The sequence below is a fragment of the Scomber scombrus genome, chromosome 4, assembly GCF_963691925.1.
Source record: "Scomber scombrus chromosome 4, fScoSco1.1, whole genome shotgun sequence".
Classification (NCBI taxonomy): Eukaryota; Metazoa; Chordata; class Actinopteri; order Scombriformes; family Scombridae; genus Scomber; species Scomber scombrus.
The window spans coordinates 29,972,236-29,997,553 of record NC_084973.1 but is presented as its reverse complement, the minus strand read 5'-3'; the positions used below and the strand labels follow the sequence as shown (position 1 = coordinate 29,997,553).

The window sequence follows — 25,318 nt, the reverse complement described above, 5'->3', positions numbered from 1 at the left end:
GTGGAATATTTTTGGTTGGAGGAGGAGGAGGAGGAAGAGGAAGAAGAGGAGGAGGAGGAGGAGGAAGAAGAGGAGGAGGAGGAGTAGGAAGAGGAAGAAGAGGAGGAGGAGGGAGGAGTTTTTCCCACCTGTGTTAATATTTTTGGAGTGGAATATTTTTGGTTGGAGGAGGAGGAGGAGGAGGAAGAAGAGGAGGAGGAAGAGGAGGAAGAGAGGAGGAGGAGGAGTAGGAAGAGGAAGAAGAGGAGGAGGAGTTTTTCCACCTGTGTTAATATTTTTGGAGTGGAATATTTTTGGTTGGAGGAGGAGGAGGAGGAGGAGGAAGAAGAGGAGGAGGAGGAGGAAGAAGAGGAGGAGGAGGAGTAGGAAGAGGAAGAAGAGGAGGAGGAGGAGGAAGAAGAGGAGGAGGAGGAGTAGGAAGAGGAAGAAGAGGAGGAGGAGGAGGAGTTTTTCCACCTGTGTTAATATTTTTGGAGTGGAATATTTTTGGTGGAGGAGGAGGAGGAGGAAGAAGAGGAGGAGGAGGAGGAGAAGAAGAGGAGGAGGAGGAGGAGGAAGAAGAAGAGGAGGAGGAGGAGGAGGAGGAGGAGGAAGAAGAGGAGGAGGAGGAGGAGGAAGAAGAGGAGGAGGAGGAGGAGGAGGAAGAAGAGGAGGAGGAGTTTTTCCACCTGTGTTAATATTTTTGGAGTGGAATATTTTTGGTTGGAGGAGGAGGAGGAGGAAGAGGAAGAAGAGGAGGAGGAGGAGGAGGAAGAAGAGGAGGAGGAGGAGTAGGAAGAGGAAGAAGAGGAGGAGGAGGAGGAGTTTTTCCACCTGTGTTAATATTTTTGGAGTGGAATATTTTTGGTTGGAGGAGGAGGAGGAGGAAGAAGAGGAGGAGGAGGAGAGGAAGAAGAGGAGGTGGAGGAAGAAGAGGAGGAGGAGGAGTAGGAAGAGGAAGAAGAGGAGGAGGAGGAGGAGTTTTTCCACCTGTGTTAATATTTTTGGAGTGGAATATTTTTGGTTGGAGGAGGAGGAGGAGGAGGAAGAGGCAGAAGAGGAGGAGGAGGAGTAGGAAGAGGAAGAAGAGGAGGAGGAGGAGGAGTTTTTCCACCTGTGTTAATATTGTTGGTTTTACTAACAGCATTGACTTGGTCACTAATACTCTCCCATATGTCGTTTTTTTCTGGTAATATTAGTAATATAGTTGTTGTTATATCTCAATATATTAGTTAACCTCTTCCACTAGAACCTGATCACATTTCATTTTGCGCTTGCAGCTTTCTGCTCGTCCAAACTCTCCATTAAGACACAAAACCCTCATTTAAATACTGCTGTCCTGTTTTCATTTACACAGTTATTCTGAGTAAGATCACTTGCAAAACTAACGCAAACGAGACGCACAATCTATTGCACCGTGCACGCAATTTAGTACCCTTTATCTGGGATATTAGTAAATCAGGCCCTAAGAGACGAAATATCTTCTATGCAGTTTTAGGATTGTCCTCCTGGCTCATTTGCAGTCTTACAGTCTTAAATAATATCAGTTGTAACTCTGACAGACAGATGATGAAACAGCCAATCTGTAGCTCATCTCCTGATTACATCATATCGAGCAAATACAAAACAATTAATGTGGCTTGTAAAAAAAAAAACCTTGCATCCGATTTAATCCGCAGTTGATGGAGTAGTGAGACAAACTCTCATTACAGTAATTCTGCCTCAACAGGATTCTCATCATCGCTGTAATGTGACCTGCGAGACAGAAATTACAGTAACATGTCTGTCTGTAAACTGATCAGTGCTTTTATTGGTATGTTATCAGATGAAAGGAGGCAGTGAAGATTAGAAGGAGGAGGAGGAGGAGGACGAGGAGGAGGAAGAGAAGAAGAAGAAGTGGATGAAGAGGAGGAAGAAGAGGAGGAGGAGGAGGAGGAGAAGAAGATGATGAAGAGGAAGAGGAGGAAGAAGAGGAGGAGGAGAAGAAGGAGGAGGAAGAAGAAGAAGAGGAGGAGGAGGAGGAGAAATAGGTAGGAAGGAGAAGAGGAGGGGGAGGAGAAAGAGGAGGAGGAGGATGAGAAAGAGGAAGAGGAGGAGAAGGAGGAGGAAGAGGAGGAGGAGGAAGAAGAGGAGGAGGAGGCGGAGGAGGAAAAGGAGGAGAAGGAAGAAGAAGAAGAGGAGGAGGAAGAGGAAGAAGAAGAGGAGGAAGAGGAAGAGGAGGAAGAAGAAGAAGAAGAAGAAGGAGGAGAGGAGGAGGAGGAAGAAGAGGAGGAGGAAGAGGAGGAGGCGGAGGAAGTGGAAAAAAGAGGAGGAGGAGGAGGAATAAGAGGAAGAAGAGGAGGAGGAATAAGAGGAAGAAGAGGAGGAGGCATTTGAGGAAAATGTGACAGACTTTTAACGCACAAAAACGAATGAAAGCAAAGAAAAACGGCACCGTAGAGTTTAAAAGATAACAAGAGGCAATAAAAGAAAGGAAAGACATGAAAGAAGATAAAAGATGAGAGCGGTTGAGATTGCAACAGGTGCATAAATGTAGATATCTGAAAGCAGAAAAGGGTATTTTAGGAAAGTGTGACAGACTTTCGAACTGTTTAAACGCACAAAAACGAATGAAAGCAACTGTCTCCATACTGTTGACAGCTCAGGGTTAAGGGGCTTCTTTTTTTGGGGGGGGGGGGGGGGGGGGGGGGGCTCCGTGGTCTTTTGTGTCGCTGCGATGTTACGTAAGCCGTGTAGGAACAGAACAGATAGACAGAGAACAGAGGACGAGCCTGTGGAGTCCCTACTGATGGGGTACCGAAGAGGAAGAGGAGGAGGAGGAGGAGGAGGAGGAGGAGGAGGAGGAAGAGGAAGAAGAGGAAGAAAAGGAGAGGAACAGAGGACCGGCCTGTGGAGCTGAACTGGACGGAGTACAGCAAAGTCCCACTGATGGGGCACCGAAGGGGAGGAAGAAGAAGAGGAGGAGGAGGAAGAGGAGGAGGAGAAGAATTCAACCAGGCTGGGAAATTACCGCCAGGCCTCCGAGCATCAGCAAAAAGGAGGATAGGAGGAGGAGGAGGAGGAGGAGGATGAGGAGGAAGATGAGGAGGAGGAACATGAGGAGGAGGAGGAAGAGGAGGAAGAGGAGGAGGAGGAAGAGGAAGAAGAGGAGGACGAAGAAGAGGAGGAGGAGGAGGAGAAGGAGGAGGAGGAGGACGAGGAGGAGGAGGATGATGACGAGGAAGAAGAGGAGAAAGAGGAAGTAGAGGTGGATGAGCAACAAGCAAGAGAGGAGGGAGGGGAGGAGGAAGAAGAGGAGGAGGAGGATAAAATAAGGGTAAAGTTAGTGAGGAGGAGGAAGAAGAGGAGGTGGAGGAGGAGGAGGAGGAGGAGAAGGAAGAGGAGGAGGAAGAGGAGGAGGAGGATAAAGTAAGGGTAAAGTTAGTGAGGAGGAGGAAGAAGAGGAGGAGGAGGACGAGGACGAGGAAGAAGAGGAGAAAGAGGAAGTAGAGGTGGATGAGCAACAAGCAAGAGAGGAGGGGGGGGAGGAGGAAGAAGAGGAGGAGGAGGAGGCGGAGGAGGAGGAGCAGGAGGAGGAGGATAAAATAAGGGTAAAGTTAGTGAGGAGGAGGAAGAAGAGGAGGTGGAGGAGGAGGAGGAGGAGGAGAAGGAAGAGGAGGAGGAAGAGGAGGAGGAAGAGGAGGAGGAGGATAAAGTAAGGGTAAATAAGGGTAAAGTTAGTGAGGAGGAGGAAGAAGAGGAGGAGGAGGACGAGGACGAGGAAGAAGAGGAGAAAGAGGAAGTAGAGGTGGATGAGCAACAAGCAAGAGAGGAGGGAGGGGAGGAGGAAGAAGAGGAGGAGGAGGAGGCGGAGGAGGAGGAGGAGGATGAGGATTCAACCAGGCTGGGAAATTACTGCTAGCCTCCGAGCATCAGCAGAAATAAGGGTAAAGTTAGTGAGGAATTTGAAGAGTGAGTAGATTTGGCGCTCGGAGAGAAGGAGGGAGAAGGAGGAGAAAGAGGAAGTAGAGGTGGAAGAGCAACAAACAAGAGAGAGGGGGGAGGGGAAGGAGGCGGAGGGGGGGAGGAAGGAGGGATTGTCGGGGCAACAGGACGGAAAGGAAATAAAAGGAGCAAACTGGTAAAGGAAGTGGGGGGGGGGGGGGGGGAATGGAGGAGCAACAAAGTGAAATCAAAGTTTCTTCTGCTGACTGAGCAGATTTTCATCACCTAGTTTGTTTGTTTTTTTAACCCTTTACATACCGTTCAGAGTGTAATTTAACACATTTTTACATCCAAAAGCAGTAAAAACACTTATTTTATTTTTAGCCTGAAATGTAATGCCTTCCCCTAATATTAAAACAAAAGAAAATATATTTGACCTTTGACCTATATTCATCCAAAATGTCAAAAATGTAGGAACAAGCTGTTACTCTGAATTAAACTGCATATTTTAGCTTTTAGCCAGATGGCTCAAAAGTGACCCAGCAGGTCGGACTTTTAGAGCTTTTCACAAGGACATTTAAAGGTGATGTTCATTTAGTTGATTAATTGAACAAAAAAAAGGAAACATAATGACGCTTTTCTCTATTAAATATCTTTTGAAACTTATGGCTGAATGACATAGTTTCCTGTCTGTATCTAGAAGAAATTCAGTACACCTTGTCTAATTCCTACCTCAAGTTTCTTAACCCTTTAAATACTGTTCAGGTGTCAAATTTGACCCATTGTTTACATTTTAGAGCTCTAAAAACACCATTCACACATTTCTTTTAGCCAGACTTTTCCCTAATGTGATGCACATTATAAAAAAGTGGAAATAAAATACTTATTTTTGTGCAGCTGATACACATTTTTATATATGCAAATGTACAAATTTGACCTGTGTTAATTAAAAAAAATACAAAAATGAGCTGGCATTTTTTATTTTTTTTGTTTTGTAGTTTTGTTCTGTTTTGTAGTTTTGATTTGTCTATATTGTTCTCCGTGTTGTGGAAAAGCAAAACTCATTAATAAAATGTATAAAAAAAATGTTGGTTTTATGCAATTTGAAATGATATTTGCACCATTTTTTTTACCAAAAGTAAGACTGAATGCTGCTGAAAATGTCAAATGGTGTAACCACAGAAGAATGATAAATATTACATATTGTATCCACCTACAGTGTATTTAAGTGGACTTATACAAATAATTACTTCCTTTTTTCAAAACATCAATGAAAAGAAAAAGTTTGGATTATTTCTGCATTTAAATTTCAAAGCATTTTTTATCAATATTGAGCACAACATATCCCAAAAACAACCAATTTTTTCTAAATAAATATGCGACAAATGATGTAAAATGTGTTAAAAAACATAGTGCTGCATTGCTAAAAGTGGATTATATTTATTCCACATTTTAGTTCACATTAATTTTCCTGTATATAATCAGATTTTATATGAAATAAATACTGATTACACCAATAGACACTGGATTGCATCACATCATTGACCCATATATAGCTTTGTAAATTGAATATTCTGAGCAAAACGAGGGTGTGATAATAATCAATACTTTAACAGTCTAACCATTAGTTCAAACTGCCCTGCTGATTGGGGGGGGGGGGGGGGGGGGGGGGTTTGTTATAAATGTTCACCTTAAGGTCTCTGTGGATGATGGGGGTCTTGCATTGGTGCAGGCGGGCCACTGCCTCGCATGTGTCGCAGAAGATGTGGAGGACCTCGGCCTCGCTGAAGCCAACGTTCAACCGCTGGTTCATCTGCTTCACCACCTGACCCGCTGAAAGAGAAAGAGAAAGAAAGAAAGAGAGAGAAAGAGAAAGAAAGAAGAGAGGAGATTTAAGACTGAAAAACAAGTCGTCATAAATGCAAAAACTGCATGTTTGATGTTTTTGACCCGCTCGTAAACTAAATGTTCCATGTGGGATTTGTTTTTAGTTTCATTCTTGTATTAAGGAGAGTATCTTCTGCTTTACCCCTTCCTGTCGTCCTCCCGGGTCAAATTGACCCCGTCTGTTTGACTGTTCCTTCATTCCTTCCTTCCTTCCGTCTGTCCTCCCTCCCTCCCTCCTTCTCTCTTTCTTTCCTTCCCTGTCTCTTCCCTCCATCCCCCTACCTTCCTCCCTCCCTCCTTCTTTCCTCCCCTCTACCTTCCTCCCTTCCTTCTTTCCTCTGTCCTTTACTCACTTTATCTTTCCTTTCTCCCTCCCTCCTTCCTTTCCTCCCTCCCTCCTCCCTCCCTCCCTCCTAACTTCCTTCTTTCTTCTGTCCTTCCTCCCTCCTTTCCTTCCTTCTTTCCTCCCGTCCTTCCTCCCTCCTTTCCTTCCTCCCTCCCTCCCTCCCTCCATTTCTTCCTCCCTCCCATCCTTCCTTCCTTGACTCGAGGACAACAGGAGGGTTAAGCTCAACATGATGTTTTAAGGATTTTAACATAAGCACAAAAAATTAAAGCCAATGCCTATTTTGCAACCAGATCATAATATGCAGGAAGTAAACTAAAAAACAATACATCAGCATCTAAAACAGGCTTCATTTATCTGATTATTCTCAGTAACCAGAGTAATGTGTGTTGCATGTAAACGTGTCCAATGAGGGCAAAACTGCTCGAAATAGCCTTCCGAAAAAAGACAATTTGGGGCCAGTGAGCTGCCACAATCAATACGAGGGGGGGGGGGTTAAAAAGGACAGAGGCTGCAACAAAGCTTTTTACACGTGGTGAAAGTTTGGTTTCCTTTAGTTTAGTTAGCCCAAAATAACTTCCTCTAACACGAATAAAACATTAAGTGATGAATGTTTCCAATACAGTTCAATATATATATTATAAATAAACATAAATCCCAAATTAAAAAGGTATGAACTTAATAAAAAAAGACTAAAAATGCAGCTTAAAACATGATAAATAATTGAATAATCTGTTGTAATAAATATACATTTTTGATTATATTAACCCTCCTGTTGTCCTCGAGTTAAGGAAGGAAAGATGGAAGGAAGGAAGAAGGAAGGAAGGAAGGAAGGGAGGAAGGAAGGGAGGAAGGAAGGAAGGAAGGAAGGTAGGAGGGAGGAAAAAGGAAGGAAAGGAGGAAGAAGGAAGGAAAGGAGGGAGGGAGGGAAAAAGGAAAAGAGGAAGGGAGGAAGGAAGGAAAGAAGGACAGAGGAAAGAAGGAAGGGAGGAAAGAAAGAGAGAAGGTGGGAGGGAGGAAGGACAGAGGGAAGGAAGGAAGGAAGGAAGGAAGGAAGGAAGGAAGGAAGGAAGGAAGGAAGGAAGGAAGGAAGGAAGGAAAGAAGGAACAGTCAAAACAGACGGTGTCAATTTGACCCGGAAGGACGACACGAAGGTTAATGTAACTCCTCCCTTGGTGTATAGTTTATATGGAGAGGAGATTAGTATGCATTTTATATTATTTTATTATATATTGTATTAACATCATTTTATATTTAGTTTTGTTCTTTTTTTCCTTTCTTAATAACCTCATAATGTATTTTTGTCTGTATGAGTCTGTGTATATATATTATTATATCCTTATAAAATAAACTAAATAAACATATAAAACACAGGCGGCTTTAGAGCATGTTTGTATTGTTTTACCTTTACAATACTCCATGAGGATGAGGACTTCCCAAACACTGTCCGACACAGCGTTGATGGTGGAGTCCAGGTAGCCGACGATGTTCTTATGGCCTGACAGCTCCTTCTGCAGACGGGAGGAAACAAAGACGGCAGCGATCAGGACAGAACGATATAAATAAGATACCACTAAAGATGGACAAATGTGTAATTAGAAAGAAATTAAATCGTCATAATAGCGAAATATAGTAAAACACAATAAAACAACAACAACAGAGACACATAAGGCGCACAGCTGAGGTTCAGTTCATGGTTTCATGTTAAAGTTACAGTTTGAATAATAGTAAATGGATAAATAAGGCACAGACAAACTCACTGACTGATGGTATGGTAATAATATTAATGTAATATGATTTAATGTACGATACGATATAATGTACGATATGTTACAATACGGCATATTGTATGATTTGATACAATTTGATATAATGCATGATACAATATAATATATAATATGATACGATACAATGTACCATAAGATACGATACAATATATGATATGATGTAATGTACGATATAATATACGATATGATACGATATAATGTACGAAATAATATAATGTCAGATATGATATAATATAATGTATGATATAATGTACGATATAATGTACGATATGATACGATATAATGTACGATATGGTACTATATAATGTACGAAATTATACGATATAATGTACGAAATTATACAATATAATGTACGATATGATATAATGTACGATATAATGTACAATATGATACGATATAATGTACGATATGATACGATATAATGTACGATATGGTACTATATAATGTACGAAATTATACGATATAATGTACGAAATTATACAATATAATGTACGATATGATATATTGTACGATATAATGCACAATATGATCCGATATAATGCACGATATGATACGATATAATGTACGATATGATACGATATAATGTACGATATAATATAATGTAAGATATGATACAATATAATGTACGATATAATACGCTATAATGTACGATATGATATAATTTACGATATAATATAATGTAAGATATGATACGATATAATGTACGATATAATGCACGATATGATACGATATAATGTACGATATATAATATAATGTACGATATGATACGATATCATGTACGATATAATACGATATCATGTACGATATGATATAATGTACAATATGATCCGTTACAATATAATGTACGATATAATGCACGATATGATACGATATAATGTACGAAATGATACGATATAATGTACGATATGATGTGATATAATGTACGAAATGATACGATATAATGCACGATGATACGATATAATGTACGAAATGATACAATATAATGTACGATATAATATAATGTACGACATGATACGATATAATGTACGATATGATACAATATAATGTACGATATAATATAATGTACGACATGATACGATATAATGTACGATATGATACAATATAATGTACGATATAATATAATGTACGACATGATACGATATAATGTACGATATGATACAATATAATGTACGATATAATATAATGTACGACATGATACGATATAATGTACGATATGATACAATATAATGTACGATATAATATAATGTACGACATGATACGATATAATGTACGAAATGATACAATATAATGTACGATATAATATAATGTACGACATGATACGATATAATGTACGATATGATACAATATAATGTACGATATAATAGGATATAATGTACGATATAATACAATGTACAATATGATACGATATAATGTACGATATAATAGGATATAATGTACGATATAATATAATGTACGATATAATATAATGTACGATATAATATAATGTACAATATGACACTATATAATGTACGAAATATAATATAATGTACGATATAATATAATGTACGATATAATATAATGTACAATATGACACTATATAATGTACGAATTAATATAATGTACGATATAATATAATGTACAATATAATATAATGTACAATATGACACTATATAATGTAAGAATTAATATAATGTACAATATGATACGATATAATCTACAATATGAAATGATATAATGTACAATATGACATGAAGTAGAATCTGACATAATGAACAATATAATCTGATATGATCAAACCAGCTATTAACCCTAACCCATAATTAACGTTAGCTCCCGAGGCGACTACAAAGATCACACGTGAGTATTGTGAACAACCACAGTCATCACTCAGCGCTGTTACTAGCGGAGTATGCATGTTTGAACTTGTATAGAGTTTGTTGTATTTGATCAGCTAAGGTCCGCTGCTTCTGAATATACTGTTTTTATAAACTGTTTTCCTTTCATGTCTTTTTTAATGTGGTGTAAAGAACAAAACTTGATTCATCGTCTGGATTATTAGAAGCGTCGCAGCGTTTTGTGTTTTGTGTTTGTTGGCTGTTGGCTGTTTAAATGCCAACGTGAGCAGAGAGAGAGAGAGACTGTGTGCTTGTGTGTGTGTTGTGGAAACCGGCACACCTAAGGCAACGTCCCAAAAGACCCGAATTGTGTCAATGTTTAAGGTCAGCTCTCTCGCTCTCTCTCTGTGTGTGTGTGTGTGTGTGTGTGTGTGTGTGTGTGTGTGTGAGCGTTACACATTGTTCCAGATGATGAAACAGTGAGCAGCAGACACACACAAAAAAAAAAAAAACTGGCCGAAAACAGCTCAGAGTTCGCTGTTCGCTGACACAACTGCAGGTCAAACATCCAAAGCGTAAGATCTCTAATAGATGAGCATTATTTAACTATTATACTAACTTGAATAATCTGTTGTAATCATGTGCGTGCCAGCTCTCGTGTGACAGATCCAACAGTAATTGTCAATGGACCAGGTGTGTTATTACAATGTCAGCCAGCGCTCAGCCAAAAAAAAAAAAAAGCCTCAGCCTTTTTTACTCTTGCCAGACTGGTAACGCTGCAGGACGGCTTATGAAGATGGAATGAGGCTGTTTATACAATAAGCATTGTGATTTATGAGAGCAAGTTTCTTTCTTTCTTTTTTCTGCTCGTGTCCTGTTTGAATCAGGAACAATGTGCTTAAATTAAATACGTCAAAACTGAGAGAGTGCCCTCATGAAATGTTTAGATAATAAAAAAATTATTTGTTTTCCAAACCAGGAAAGTAGTTCCAGTCAAATATAATGGTGTGTAGATCAGGAAAGAATGAGATAATACTTTATTTTAACACTTACTCATTAATACATGCTTGATGAATCGTCACATTGTATAGGATATGAAGAATACAACATGTTTGAATGGTGATTTTTGATGGGGTTTTTTTAGCAAATATAGGTCAATTTCTTTACATGGGTCAATGATGTGATGCAACCCAGTGTCAAAAATACATGAAAATAAATGTAAACTAAAACGTGGAATAAATATAATCCACTTTTAGCAATGCAACACAATGTTTTCTTAACAAATTTTACATATTTTGTTACAACTTATTTATAAAAAATGCTTGTTTTTAGGATACATCCTGCTCAATATTGATTTAAAATGCTTTAAACTTTAAATGTAGAAATAATCCAAACAGTTTTCTTTTCATTTAAGGTTTTAAAATGAAGTAATTATTAGTATAAATCCACTTAAATACACTGTAGGTGGATGAAATATTTAATATTTATCTTTCAGGAGCATTCAGTTTTACTTTTGGTTAAAAAAAATGGTGCAAATGACATTTCAATTAACAAACCTGATGCTGCTTTTAAAACTATTTTTAAAGATATTTTTTAATTGCTCATCTTGCCAACCCTTATATGCATGCACGGACATAAAAAAACAGGCATTTTATTTCCATTTTTGTATATTCTGGGTCACATTAGGAAAAGTCCAGCTAATGAAAATGTGCATAAGGTGTTTTTGCAGCTCTAAAGTGTGAAAAATGGGTCAAATTTGATCCTGTACAGTATGTAAGGGGTTAAAAAGTGTTATTACTTTTGTACAAGTCATGCAAATATCACCACAACCTGAAGCTTTGATAACATCTTAATAAGTGTCATTTCAAAGTGGTTTTTAAAAGCCATATTTAAAATGTAAAGCTGTTGCAATTAAAAAGTCAAGCAGGAAGACTCAGAAGTCGAGCTCCGAGATAACAACTCTAACCAAAACCACCGTGATGACGATGCAGCTCTCACCATGATAGTGATCTCTCTCTTGTAGACGTTGAGGTCCGGGACGTTGTTGACGTACATCCTTTTCAGAGCGCAGCGGACGCCGCTGTGCGTACGAGCCAGAAAAACCACCGAGAAGCCTCCTGCACAAAAAAAGACACAACACAGAAGATAACGAGTTATCGAGTGCAAATCGTAAATGACTTTTATCGGGTTATGGTTTATCAAGAGTCATTAAGCAGTGTTTCCTCTGTAATGGCAGCGATTCATTCAGAAGGACAGGACTCCTGCAACAGAGGCTGCAGAAGGAAGGAAGGAAAGGAGTAAGGAGGGAGGGAGGAAAGGAGGAAGGGAGGAAGGAAGGGAGTAAGGAGGGAGGAAGGAAGGAAGGAAGGAAGGAAGGAAGGAAGGAAGGAAGGAAGGAAGGAAGGAAGGAAGGAAGGAAGGAAGGAAGGAAGGAAGGAGGTAGGAAAAGAGGAAGGAAGTAAGGAGAGAAGGAAGGGAGGAAGGAAGGAAGGAAAGGAGTAAGGAGGGAGGGAGTGAGGAAGGAAAGGAGGAAGGGAGGAAGGAAAGGAGTAAGGAGGGAGGGAGGAAGGAAGGAAGTGAGGAAAGAAGTATGGAAGGAAGAGGGAGCAAAGAAAGAGGGAAGGAGGGGAAAAACGAAGGCAAAAATTAAAGAAAGAGGGATGAAAGGAAGGAAAGAAGGAACAGTCAAAAGAGACGGGGTCAATTTGACCCGGGAGGACAACAGCAGGTTTAATATCTGTGTTCTCAGATATAACTTGGTCCATATTCAGTAGAGCTATAATAACAAGGAGAATGTGTGTTTCATCCAGTGAATAATGTGTGCAGAAGTTCCCTTTTTTTTTTATATACCAGTGTTATGTTGGGGAACGGCTTCCCACTACACATCAAATATTTAAATATGAAAGAGGTTTATAGAAGTCATGGTAGGTTTAAATAGAGGAACAGGGCAACAGATCTACAGTGATATTTGCAATGAAATGTATTTGTTAAGGTTGTTATTATCGTTCTGATATTGAGGTTTTTTTTCTGTAAATGCAATTTTTACATTATTCACATTTCTTTTAGCCAGGCTTTTCCTAATGTGACCCACAGTATACAAAATGGAAATAAAATAAATCTTTTTTTTAACATTTTTGTGCAGCTGTTACACATTTTTTTAATATGTTTATTTTTAAAAATTCAAAAATCAGCATTCAAACTCATCATATTCATCATATTCTATTAAAATAGTGATTGTGAATGTCTTTTTTCCATAAGATTAATCCAACAGAAGGATTAATCAAACATTTATTAATGACTGATTGGGAATTAATGAATGTGAATTGGTGTCTAGACTAATTATGAGTCAGTATATCTCACAATATGTGAGAGTTAAGGATTATGTTAGTTTTTTTTAATGCTGAATATTTTGTATTTCTTTGTCTTCTAGCATCTTTGGGACCAAACTGGAAATAATTGTTTTTATTTATCCATTGGATTGGGTTTTCTCTGTGTCTGATAACCCATATTTGTTTTTACAACAGATTTTTAGTATTACATATAGCTTTATATCTTGCACTTTATAATCAACTCTATTGACTATTGGCTTTAGTTTTACTATGATCTTTTTATTGTTTGTTTGTTGTTCGTACTTTATTATTACTTTTTATGTTTATATTGAGCTGCTGTAAACCCAAATTTCCAATTGGGATCAATAAAGTGACTATCTATCTTTCTCTATCATATAATAATAATAACACCAACTATTCAGTCATTCGGATATAATAACAGGGCCAGAGTGCATTCTTGTATAAAGTTCGGCCAGAAGTTCCCCCTTTTTTTTTCTTTTTTTTTAATACCAGCGTCATGTTGAGGAACAGCTTTCTTCCTTTAAACATTAAATATTCAAATATGAAAGAGGTTTAGAGAAGTCAGATTAGGACTTTTTTTATAGAGCAGATTGTGATCTTTGCAATGACAATTTCAGTTGTTATTATCCTTCTCGGGTTTGAGTTACTTTAATCTTATTTGTAAAGTGAGTTGATGTGATTTCTGGTCTTTTAAAGGTTGTGTTTGGTTTAGTTTTTATGCTGAATATTTTGTGCTTTTCTGTGTTTTCCTTGTCTTCTAACATCTTGGGGAGCATCCACTTGGATTGTCTCTGTGACTGATAATCCATAAATCACAGCAACCAACCAGCCAAACATAACACCAAATGTCCGTTCATTCAGAGCTTCTGTGCAGCGCTGTCCTGAAACATCAGCCAACATCTGCTTGGAGTTATTTGTGGTTGCAAACTTCTTTTTTTTTTCCACCCTTAACTTATAATTTCAACATTCAAAATTTCAAATTTATGGTTTAACTGTTCGTGAACCAACATTTCATGCTTAAGTAACGTCAGTGGACAAAAGTGGGAGACTGGTGATGATGCCAAATGTGAATGTGGAGCATAAAGTAGTATAAAACATGGCAGTGCTGAAAATAAGAGCTTATTTTAATGGTTTAATGTGTTAATTTTATATTTGTCTCATCTATTTATGTCTGACCATTGTTTTTATTGTGCTTTTTTGTGATATTCTGTTGCTTAAATGGTGCATATAGTATTATATGAAGCTCCCGGTACTATAGAAATTTAGTTTAATGTTATTATTATTATACAAAATCAACTTCTCTTAAGAGTTAATGCAGAAAAAAGTGTGTGTGTGCCAATCACATCAAATCAGGTGTAATCAAACATTTGTGAAGAGATTACATTTTAACAGTAGTTAACTGGTATCATGAGCAAGTAGGCTAAGCTCATTCAGCAAACACTGGCCTGAATCCAACTGGGACTTTAATACTGGAGTGAATGAATCCGGCAGCTTTAGAAACAAATACAGCAAAGTTTTAAAAGAATAATGAAGTTTTACTGTGAGTGGATTTTCAGGTACGGAGGTGTTCAGCCATAGCGCTGCTAGCTGTTCTCACCTCTCTGTGTCTCTTTTGGATGAACGGACAGTGTGATGGGACAGTCCTCCGTCTCATTAGGACGGGTTCACTGAGTCCCTGAGTGCTGTGCATCAAAGTCCGCCACCGACCGGAGAGGAGAAAGGAAGGATTTACAATGGCGCGTTTGTTGCTCAACAAGTTACCTTAGGTCAGCTGAAAAACAGCGTGGATTTTGGATTGGAAACTGGGGGGGGGGGGGGGGAGTGACCAGTGGGTACAAAGGCTTTCATTGAAAAAATGCAACAACTCTACATTTAAATGTGGCTCAGAAATAATAATCTTTATTTGGGTCAGTGACAAATAAGAGTTGGCAAGATGAGCAAATCAAAAATATCTTTATGTTGGTTTTATATCTTTTGAAATGACATTTGTACCATTTTTTACCAAAAGTAAGACTGAATGCTCCTGAAAATGTCAAATGGTGTAACCACAAAAGAATGATAAATATTACATATTTTATCCACCTACAGTGTATTTAAGTGGACTTATACTAATAATTACTTCATTTAAAACAATGTAAATGTTCCTGATCTCCATGGTTACCAGATTAAATGTAATATTCAGAACAATTGTATTCCATTACCTTTATTTAATATAAAAGTTATAATGTAAGATCATGCCAAACTAGTTGATATGGTGTTTTATTGACAATTTACTGTTTTTAAGCAAGTTGAATTATTTGGTACAAAGTTTTTATGGTTACACCACTTAGACATTTTTGCCATAATCCTCTAATATATTCTCTCTAAATGGATTATGTCATTTGAAATTGCATTTGTTATTAATAAATGTTGAATTCATCATTAATGAAACTGTCAAGAGAGCAAACACGAGTGTTAATCTAAGAAAATAAGACACTATTTTATGGTCCAGGAGAACATTTTATAGAATATGATGAATACACAACATGTTTGAATGCTTATTTTTGAATTATTTAAATAAAAACAGGTCAAATTTGGACATTTGCATATATAAAAATGTGTATCAGCTGCACAAAAATAAAAATAATGATGCATTTTATTTCTATTTTTGCATATTCAGGGTCACATTAGGAAAAATCCACCTTAAATAAATATGTATAAGGTGGTTTATTTACTGCTTTAATATATAAAAAATGGGTCAAAAGAAGATTAATGTTAATTGTACACAGTCCCTGACAAACAAACATATAAATAAGTAAATAAAAACCTTAGAAATAGTGTTGTTGTGACAATGACGCAACCTAAACACTCTGGTTAGACCTGTGCGTCTCTTACTGTGAGGAACGGTAAACAAAAAGATAGAAAAAACCTGAGAGTCGAGGAAAAAGCAAACATAAATGTACTGTTTGTGAGAGTTACTGTAGCAGTTATTATCAGCTCAGATGTGCAGAGAGGAGGGAGGAGGGAGGGGAGGGGAGGGGAGGGGAGGGGGGGGGGCAACAAGGGAATGAACAGACAGCTAATGAGACAAAAGCCAGCCGAGCTCTGGCAGCGCTGCAGCTCATAATAAAGCCAGTCGGAGCATGTGATGATGAGAAAAGAAGCAACCAACACACAGTAACAAAAAAATAAAAAAAAAGGTACATTTTCATCAGAGCTGCATCGTAGTAAAAGTTGCTAAGGCATAATTTTTCACAGTATGCTGTTTATCTTTTGACATATTATTTATAAACAATAACACAGTGTGAAAGGCTGTAAACTTTTATAGATTCTGTAATAGAGACAGCGAGCGAATGATGGAAACTGAGGACAGTGCAACAAGAGTATCTGCACATTTTAATCACTTAAGACCTTTTTAAAATCTCTTTAAGGGAAAAAATACCATTGCTGAGACATTTTATTTACATGTTTTGGGACAGTAAAACATGTATCTGTATGTTTTCTTTTTGCAAAAGCAGGATTTCACTGATGTATTGGGTTGAAATGGAGCTCAATTTGAAGTCATTTATATAGGACTGCAACTAATGATTAATTTCATTATAGTTCCAACTGCTGATTATTTTTTAATTTAATTAATAAGTTGGTTATATTGCTTATATAAAATAATGATAATAATGATTAATAACATAAACTGAACGAATATAGCTACACTCAAATCTAATTTAATGCCTTAAATCCTACAATTCCTGACATTTTAAGACAATTTTAGACTTTGAATGTCAAACACGACTGTTTCCTGCTCCGAGCTGCGGAGGTACATACAGGAAAAGTTTACTAATCTACTGTTTAAACAGACGAACCAGCGTCTCCACCAACCAGTGCGACGGACTCCTCAGATGACAGCGCTGGCGACAGAGGAGACGCCTTATAGTGTCACCCTGTTGGATTTCCACTCAGACTATTACCAGGAAATCTGATATTTTCACACAACAAACAATGAACAACAGCGTTACAACATGAGTCTTCCAGGTAAAACATGAGTCATGTGGGCAGAGAGATGAATAATATTCCTCATATCTCTCTTAATGTAAAGGTTGTAGTATGTAAATAATCCTCCTTCTGAGTCGATGCATTGGTCTGAAGTGAAAATCCTGAGTTAGGCACAGTCCTAATTTTGACTTGGACTAGTTGAGTCTATTCTATAATAGGTCTTTTAACCCTTACATATGAACAGTATGAACATATTAAACAGTATGTTAGGGTTAAAAGAGAAGAAATACAGTCAATTGGATGAGTAATAAGGGAAGAATAGACGAATCATGTCTAAAAAAAGGAGATAAAAGAAACTTAAAGCTCAAGTTAGTTAATAATATAATATAAAATGACATTTACTGCATGTTAAACCTACTGAGATTAAACTGAGATCCAAAGCTGTTTCTGGCTTACATTGATTTCCTATAGAAAGGCCGTTGAATGCAGAGCCATCCAGACACTTTGGGGAGTCGGAGAGAGGAGAGAAGGGGGGTGGGTGTGGGGGGGGGTTGAACTTTCAGCTGCTTTTAAAAACAGCAGGATGCGTTTATGAAGTGCAGGGGACTTTTCTGCAATCTGAAACCCCGATCATATGTGATGCAGAGTGTTGCTTTATGCCGTGTAAGGGAAAAAAAAAAGAAAATAAAATGAAGCTAACCTTATGAGTCATCTTGTGTGCAAATCTCAAGCTTGCACAGGTGTAGGTGTAAAGCTGCAGACGTAGTAAAGATCAAACTTAAAAGGCAAGAATGGAGGCATGAAGAAGAGGAGGAAGATGTGGGGGTTGAAAGGAGCAGATGATTTTTTTTTTTTTTTTTTTACAAGGCGAAATCCATTTGCTCTAAGGGCAAAAGGCCAGGAGGCTGAAAAGAGCAGGCTGCTTAAGCATGCATACAGAAGAGCAGCTAACCCTCACTGTAAAAAAGAAGAAGAAAAAAAAAAGGCAACAGAAAAATAAATGGACTGAAGAGCTGCACCGAACATCCTAACCACAAAATCCTCTCCCACTAAAACCCAAGACTCTTAAAATCCTACAATTGTTATACTTACACTCACAATAAAAGGCTTTTTTTGGGGTTTAAGATCGTTTTCATGTTGATATCAGGCGAGGAAATGACAAAAGTGAGCTCAGATGAGGCTGAAGGACCATTAAATGATTCCAGTTTATCATAAAAGTCATTTCAAACTGCTTGTAAATGACGTTTAATGTATACACTCAGTATTTAAACTACATTTTATGCTTACTCCACCTTTAAATCCCACCTGACAACACACTTATTCCGAGTGGTATATTCTAAAAGACAATGTTCAATGCAATAAAAACTTCTGTGAACTATCCGTTAAACAGTCAGACCATCATTAAGTCTCCAAAGGTCCGAAAAGCTCCATATACAAATGCATTTTTCTTATTTTTTGTGCTAGAATACCCTAAAAAAAACTGTTTCTGGGACAGATTAGGACTCAGGAAAGACTCAAAACCACTTCAAACTGAACTAATAATAACAATAATAGTACTAACTTTATTTTTATAGCAACTTTCATACAAAAAAATGCAGCTAAAAGTGATTTAAAATCAAATAAATGCCATAAAATTAATGCTTCACACTAAAAAAACGGCCTAAAAAGGAGCATAAAGCAATACATTAATGTAATATAAGATGGAAAATAAAAATAGTAATCATTTTAACTAAGTAAAAGTAGTATATAGCAAAAGTAGCTAAATAGATAGAGTAAAATACAACATTTTAAAAGAAGATTACTAATTAAAAAGCTTGTTAAAGGCTAAATTTGAACACTGAATTCAGGACAAATCCTCCACTGATTTCCTGTCTGTCCATTCAAAAAAAAAAGAAAGGGACTACCTCACTACTTCACCATCTCTCTTATCGTAGTCAGGTAGTTTTCTCAGAGCTGAAAGAGATAAGAGAGGCCTGAGCTCGGAGCAGAGCCTATAATACCCAAAACCACTCTGCCCTGCTGGTCTGCTCTGGGACAGTCTGAGGCCATATTGCTCCAGGATCAGGTTCTCACTAAATCACTAAAACCCTCGGGGGCTTTTGTTGCCTCCCATGACTATGCCAGCCACGGAAGTGCTACGCTATTGAGTGTATTATTCTCCTGTGAGTGGCTCTGGATGGAATGATTTGTGTTAAAAAAGAAAAAAGGAGCTTTGTGCCCAGAATACAAACTTCCTGCAAGGATGAGGAGCGACCCCCGTAAACAACACGAAAAAAAAAAAGTCCCTCAGTGTATAATAGACTGGTTTTAATAGTAAAAACTACCTGATAGTTGCTACACGGATGCAAATACTAAAGGCCCATTTATGCTGAACGTTAAATACGAATCCAGATACACACGGAGCCTTCTGTCCATGTTCCGTGTTCATTTCGTCCGTATTTCTGCACGTTTCCATAAAGCTTACGGATACGGACCAAACGGAGCAGTACCACCGGAAACCGTTGGGGGGCAGTGTTGCTGTCACTACTCGATACCAGGCGGGGAGTTCTGGTCCTCTGAAGTGATGCCAACGCGGAAGTAACTTAAAACTGCATTCTATCAAAAGGCCACCAGGGGGCGACCGTTTTGGTGTCAAAAGGACTTCCGTCTCTATACAAGTCAATGGAGAATTCACCAACTTCTCACTTGATTTCTAACCTCAGTAAACGTTTTCAACATGTGTTTATGGTCTCAATCGCTAGATTAAAGCCTTCTTCAATGCAGTATGATGTTCACACACATTACACACACACACCTACACACACACACACACAAACAGACACCTACACACACACGGACAAACAATGGGCCTCAGCTGGAAGATGCAAATACCATCACATGTTTACAGAGTGAGTAAAACAAACTGGGCCAGACTGGAACGATGACGGGAACTCTATGCAACCACAGAGCTGATTTAGTAATGATGATGATGATGATGATGATGATGATGATGATGATGATGGTGAAAGAGATAAAACACTTATAAAAAATTCATAATCACTTTGTGTGTATAACAAAACAAAGGAGGGTTTAATCCCATTGATCCAGGATGCTTTCAAAACCTTAAATCTTGCTTCTTGGAAAGCTTTATGTTGTCAGGACAAGTTTGAAATGGTTCTTTAACCTGTTCGGCTTTCATCCCTCTGAAATATGAGGCGTATCTCCAGCTCCCTGTAGCTCTGTCAACATTGTTTCTTAAAGCCCACTCGACATCTTTAAATGTCGTTTTGTCCGACCAAGAGACAAAAGACTCAAAGATATTCAGTGTTTAAGTTTATTCATTGGTTACATCCATTTTGAACATGGTGCCAATTTGTTAAATACCTACATTTGTTTCCTTTCACTCTGTTTTTTTTATTGTTTGTTTTACCTGCAGATGGAAATGAGTTAGTAGCTAAATCTGGCGGGAGTCTCTTATCTTCTCCATCTTCGTTATTTGCTAAAAGGACAAGGAAAAGCAGCCTCCTCGTGATTCCAACTTGTAAAATACTTAAATGTGTTACCTTTCACTCTGTTTTTTATCGTTTCCTTTACCCGCAGATGGAAATTAGCTAGCAGCTTAATCTGGTACAAAGCATCTTTCGTCTCCAACATAACAAAATAATAAGAATATACAGACAGAAAGGCAGAGTCTCTGTAGATAAAAACACCACAACACACTTCTAGTGGCTCCTATAAGTGCTGATTAAGAGTGATGTAACCTCACCTCACTCCCTGTGCACTGTGATTGGCTGAGAGGCTGCACACCTACTACCCGAAAACACCTCAAACAGTAAAATAATAAGAAAATAACAAAACACAAGGCAGAAGGAAGGGTCTCTATAGATTAAAAACACTGCCACACACTTCTACTGGGTCATAAATGGTGATTAAGAAGGATAGTTTTCCCAAGACTACTTTTTTCTAAACTTTCAGATCACATTAGAAACTCCACTAGTCTAAAATCAATTAAGAAATTAAGCATTAACTCTTCTTGCTGCGTCAATTAACCTTCGTGTCGTCCTCCCGGGTCAAATTGACCCCGTCTGTTTTGACTGTTCCTTCTTTCCTCCCTTCCTTCCTTCCGTCTGTCCTTCCTCCTTCTCTCTTTCCTCCCTTCCGTTTTACTTCTTCCTTCCTTCCCTCCCCCCTACCTTCTTCCCTTCTTTCCTTCCTCCCTCCTACCTTCCTTCATTCCTTATTTCCTCCATCCTTCCTCCCTTCCTTCCTTCCTTCCTTGCCTCCTTCCTTCGTTCCTTCCTTGCCTCCTTCCTTCGTTCCTTCCTTGCCTCCTTCCTTCGTTCTTCCTCCTGCCTCCTTTCCTTCCTCCTCTGCCCTTCCTTCCTTAACTCGAGGACAACAGGAGGGTTAAGTAACGCAGCATCTTAACTATCAACTATCACTATCATATTCTATGTGTTGGCTATGTGTCACCTTTCTTACACACTCTTACTCTTTATTTTTCTTTAGTTTTTGCTTTTGTTTGTTTTTGTCTGTATTTCATTATTCTTAAAAGTTTTTATGTTGTATGTTTTTCGCTATAGGAGAGCCGCCTGACGAGCCTTAATGGGTTTTATTGGCACCATTTCTCTTTTGTTAAGTTGTTGTTTATTCTCTTAATCTGCATGCATTACTTCTCTTGTATTATGCATTGTGTTTTCTCTCTTTATGTGCAAATAAACTAAACTAAAACTAAGACTACTGGCACAATCATTTTAGAGAGACTGTCAGTGCAAATCAGAAGTTTAAGTTACACAGACTTGATGATACAAAGCACAGCACATCGTCTCATGCGTGGATGTGTAACTGAATATTTTCCGTTCATACTAAAAAAGCGCTGCTGATGGGCATGTCTAACTCCAGCACTCATCGCCTCCTCTCTCTCTGTCTCTCTCCGATTAGTCACACTCGGAGTTATTGTACCTCCTCGTCTGTTAGCTGGCCGCGAGTGTGCAAGAGGATGTAAGCTCTTCACCATGTGGACATGGTCAAGTTGTCAGTGACAGTTGGGAGAGAGGAAAACCCCCGAATCCATCGGGCCAAGAAGAAGAAGAAGAAGAAGAAGAAAAGGAGCCAAGGAGGAGGAGGGGAGAAAAAAGGGGGGGTACTGACTGGTAGTGAACGACTGAACGGCTCAACAAGGGCTGTAATTATTGGAGAATTCTTTCCTCGGCCCCAGCAGCATCATCATCATCATCATCCAGCGCTAGGGACCCTGACATCACTGCGAAGCCTCACTAACTAGGACAGTCACAGACGGGCCCACATGACACAAAGAAAGAAAGACAGAAAGAGGGCTTGAAGGAGGAACTCAAGTGCCTTTTTTCCCCCTCTCTCTCTCTCTCTCTCTCTCTCTCTCTCTGTGAAATAGATCCTTCCAGTTTTTGCCTTATGACATCGGAGGAAAGAAAACAGGAGGAGTGTCTCGATGAAGGAGGAGGATTAGTAGGATTTAGTAACAACGCAGCGAACAGAGATGATACGTTAATAATAGTTTCTGCTCGGGCGAGAGAAAAAAAAAAGGCTGCAGATGTTGTTCCTCTCTCCGAAGCATGATGTCATCGGTGATAACAGACAGTCTCTCTCTCTGTTTCTGCTCTCTGTCTTATACTTAAGTAAGCGTGACGTCTGTTAAAAGCCTGTTAAAAAGCTACAAACTGAAGAGTGTAGTGCTTCAGTGTTCAGTCTTGTGGAGGCACTTGTGCAAAAAAAAAAAAAAAAAAGGAAAGAAAAGAAGAGGAGAGAATGTCGTTTCTTTTTTGGAGAACATTTGGAGCCGGCTGAGGTATTTCCTCCTGGAGGCCCCATTCCCTAACATGAACCCACAACACTTCCTTCTACAAGCCTCACACTGTTGTAAAAGCTTCAATATATAAGAGTAACTTCAGCTTCAAACTGTCTTAAAGTTGCACAGTGAGAGATGTAATATTAGCTTATATATAAAAAAAGAAAGATAAGTAGCATGGATAATCTGCATGCTGCTCATTTATCTTATCTTCTTTATTAAATTAAAGTGGAAAAATAAAAAAGAAGGAAGAAGGAGAGGAGGGAAGAAGGAAGGAAGAAGGAAGGAAGGAGGGAGGAAGGAAGGAAGGAAGAAAGAAGGAAAGGAGGGAGGGAAGAAGGAAGGAAAGGAGGGAGGGAGGGAGGAAGGAACAAGGAAGGAGGGAGGAAGAAGGAAGGAAAGGAGGGAAGGAAGAAGGAAGGAAAGGAGGGAGGGAGGAAGGAAAGGAGGGAGGGAGGAAGAAGGAAGGAAAGGAGGGAAGGAAGAAGGAAGGAAAGGAGGAAGGAAGAGGGAAGGAAGAAGGAAGGAAAGGAGAAGGGAGGAAAGGAGGGAAGGAAGAAGGAAGGAAAAGAGGGAAGGAAGAAGGGAGGAAAGGAGGAAGGAAGAAGGAAGGAAAGGAGGAAGGAAAGAAAGAAGGGACAAAGGAGTCTTCTTTCGCCTGCCTCCTCTTGGCCTTATTCCCACAACTTCCCCTCAAAAGGAGGAGTTTTATTTGATGACATTTAACTTTTGGAAATAAAATCACACACTGCCAAAAAACAAGTTTTTCCTTACATTTAATAATTCTGCTGTATTATCTTCAATGAAAGCTCCATTGTTCCTTGCAAACTTTAAACTTTATTGACCTCGTCTGTTTTGACTGTTCTTTCTTTCCTCCCTTCCTTCTGTCTGTCCTTCCTCCCTCTCTCTTTCCTCCCTTCCTTCTTTCCTTCCTCCCTTTACTCTATCCTCTGTCCTCCCTCCCTCCCTCCCTCCCTCGTTCTTTCCTCCCTTCCTTTTATCCTCTGTCCTTCTTTCCTCCCTTCCTCTTTTCCTTTCTCCCTCCCTCCCTCCTTCCTTGTTTCTTCCCTCCCTCCTTCCTTCCTTCCTTCCCTAGTTCCTTCCCTAGTTCCTTCCGTCCTTCCTTCCTCCCTTCCTTTCCTTCCTTCTTCCTTCCCTCCTTTCCTTCCTTCTTCCTCCCTCCTTCCTTGTTCCTTCCTCCCTCCCTCCCTCCTTTCCTTCCTTCTTCCCTCCCTCCTTTCCTTCTTTCTTCCTTCCTTCCTCCCTTCCCTTCTCCCTCATTCCCCCTCTTTCTTTCCTCCCTCCTTTCTTCCTTCCTTCCTTCCTCTCTCCTTTCCTTCCTTCTTCCTTCCTCCCTCCATACTTTCCTTCCTAATTCCTCCCTTCCTCCCTCTTTTCATTCCTTCTTCCTCCCTTTCTCCATCCTTTCTTTCCTTCTTCCTCCCTTCCTCTTTTGCTTCCTTCTTCCTCCCTTCCTCCCTTCCTTCTTCCTCCCTTCCTTCTTCCTCCCTTGACTCGAGGACAACAGGAAGGTTAAGTAAATACGTATATCAGCGCTACCTATCTTTTTAATAGAGCAGTATATAAGCTAACCAAACATTGCAAACCTTAAAGCTGATCTTCTTCATGTTTTTGTGTGTTTAAAATGAGTTAAATGTGTCTTTTCTCTCCTAATATGAGCCTGTTTTACTAAATATAAACTCCCTGATCTGTCGAGATCGGCATTTCACTCCCTTTTATGGAAGTGACAATAAACAGTCCTCAAATTTAGTTGCTCTGATTCGAAAATAAGATTACAATGGTGTCTTTCTACATTGTGAAATTCTTCCATGGAGAATGAACAGGTGCCATTTTTCCACAGTAAAATTTGTAAAAGAAATGGATTTCCATGAACCAGCTGCAAAGGTCTTTTTTTTGCCAGCTGCTGCTGCTGCTAATTACCAATAATGACTTTTTGATCCCCGGCGCTTTAAGCAAATCCTTTGAGAGTCGGTATAATTCAGACTAATACGGGAAAGACCTTTTTTTCTATGGCTTGTTAATAGAGCTTCCGATTACGCTGTTTGGTGACTGTCAAACATGTATTCCTGTAAAAACATTGGTTTCAAAAGTGTAAGTATGTCTGAAGGCGGTGGTGATGTCTTTATTTTCATCCATGCTGAGATTCTGCAGAGGGTTTTTTTTTTTTTTTTTTTTCCAGGCGCTGACAGACACATCAGTTTTGGAAACATCATGCCCCTTTTAACCCGCTTTAAGGCTCGCAAGTATTTGTTAAGAACTCGGATTAATCGGTTTTTCTTTCGAGTCTTCAAAAAGTTACGCTGCGGTGACACTCAGAAATGCATCAGTAGCATAAGCTGCCCTAAAAATAGACATGAACTTGCTTTTAGCGTGCAGTCGAGAGATTCTGCACTTTGGGAGGGTTTTTTTTTTCTCCCTGACAGAACACACACACACA

General features: G+C 39.0%; 1 protein-coding gene across 1 annotated transcript in view; it reads right to left on the bottom strand.

Moving 5' to 3' along the window:
• Positions 1–25,318, bottom strand: part of bmp2k (BMP2 inducible kinase) — a gene marked incomplete at its 5' end in the record, with an annotated part of 87,688 nt that overhangs the window by 37,740 nt on the left and 24,630 nt on the right. The window contains 3 exon segments of the mRNA XM_062416766.1: positions 5,594–5,736; positions 7,543–7,648; positions 11,737–11,855. Coding sequence (XP_062272750.1) covers positions 5,594–5,736; positions 7,543–7,648; positions 11,737–11,855 — 368 coding nt within the window.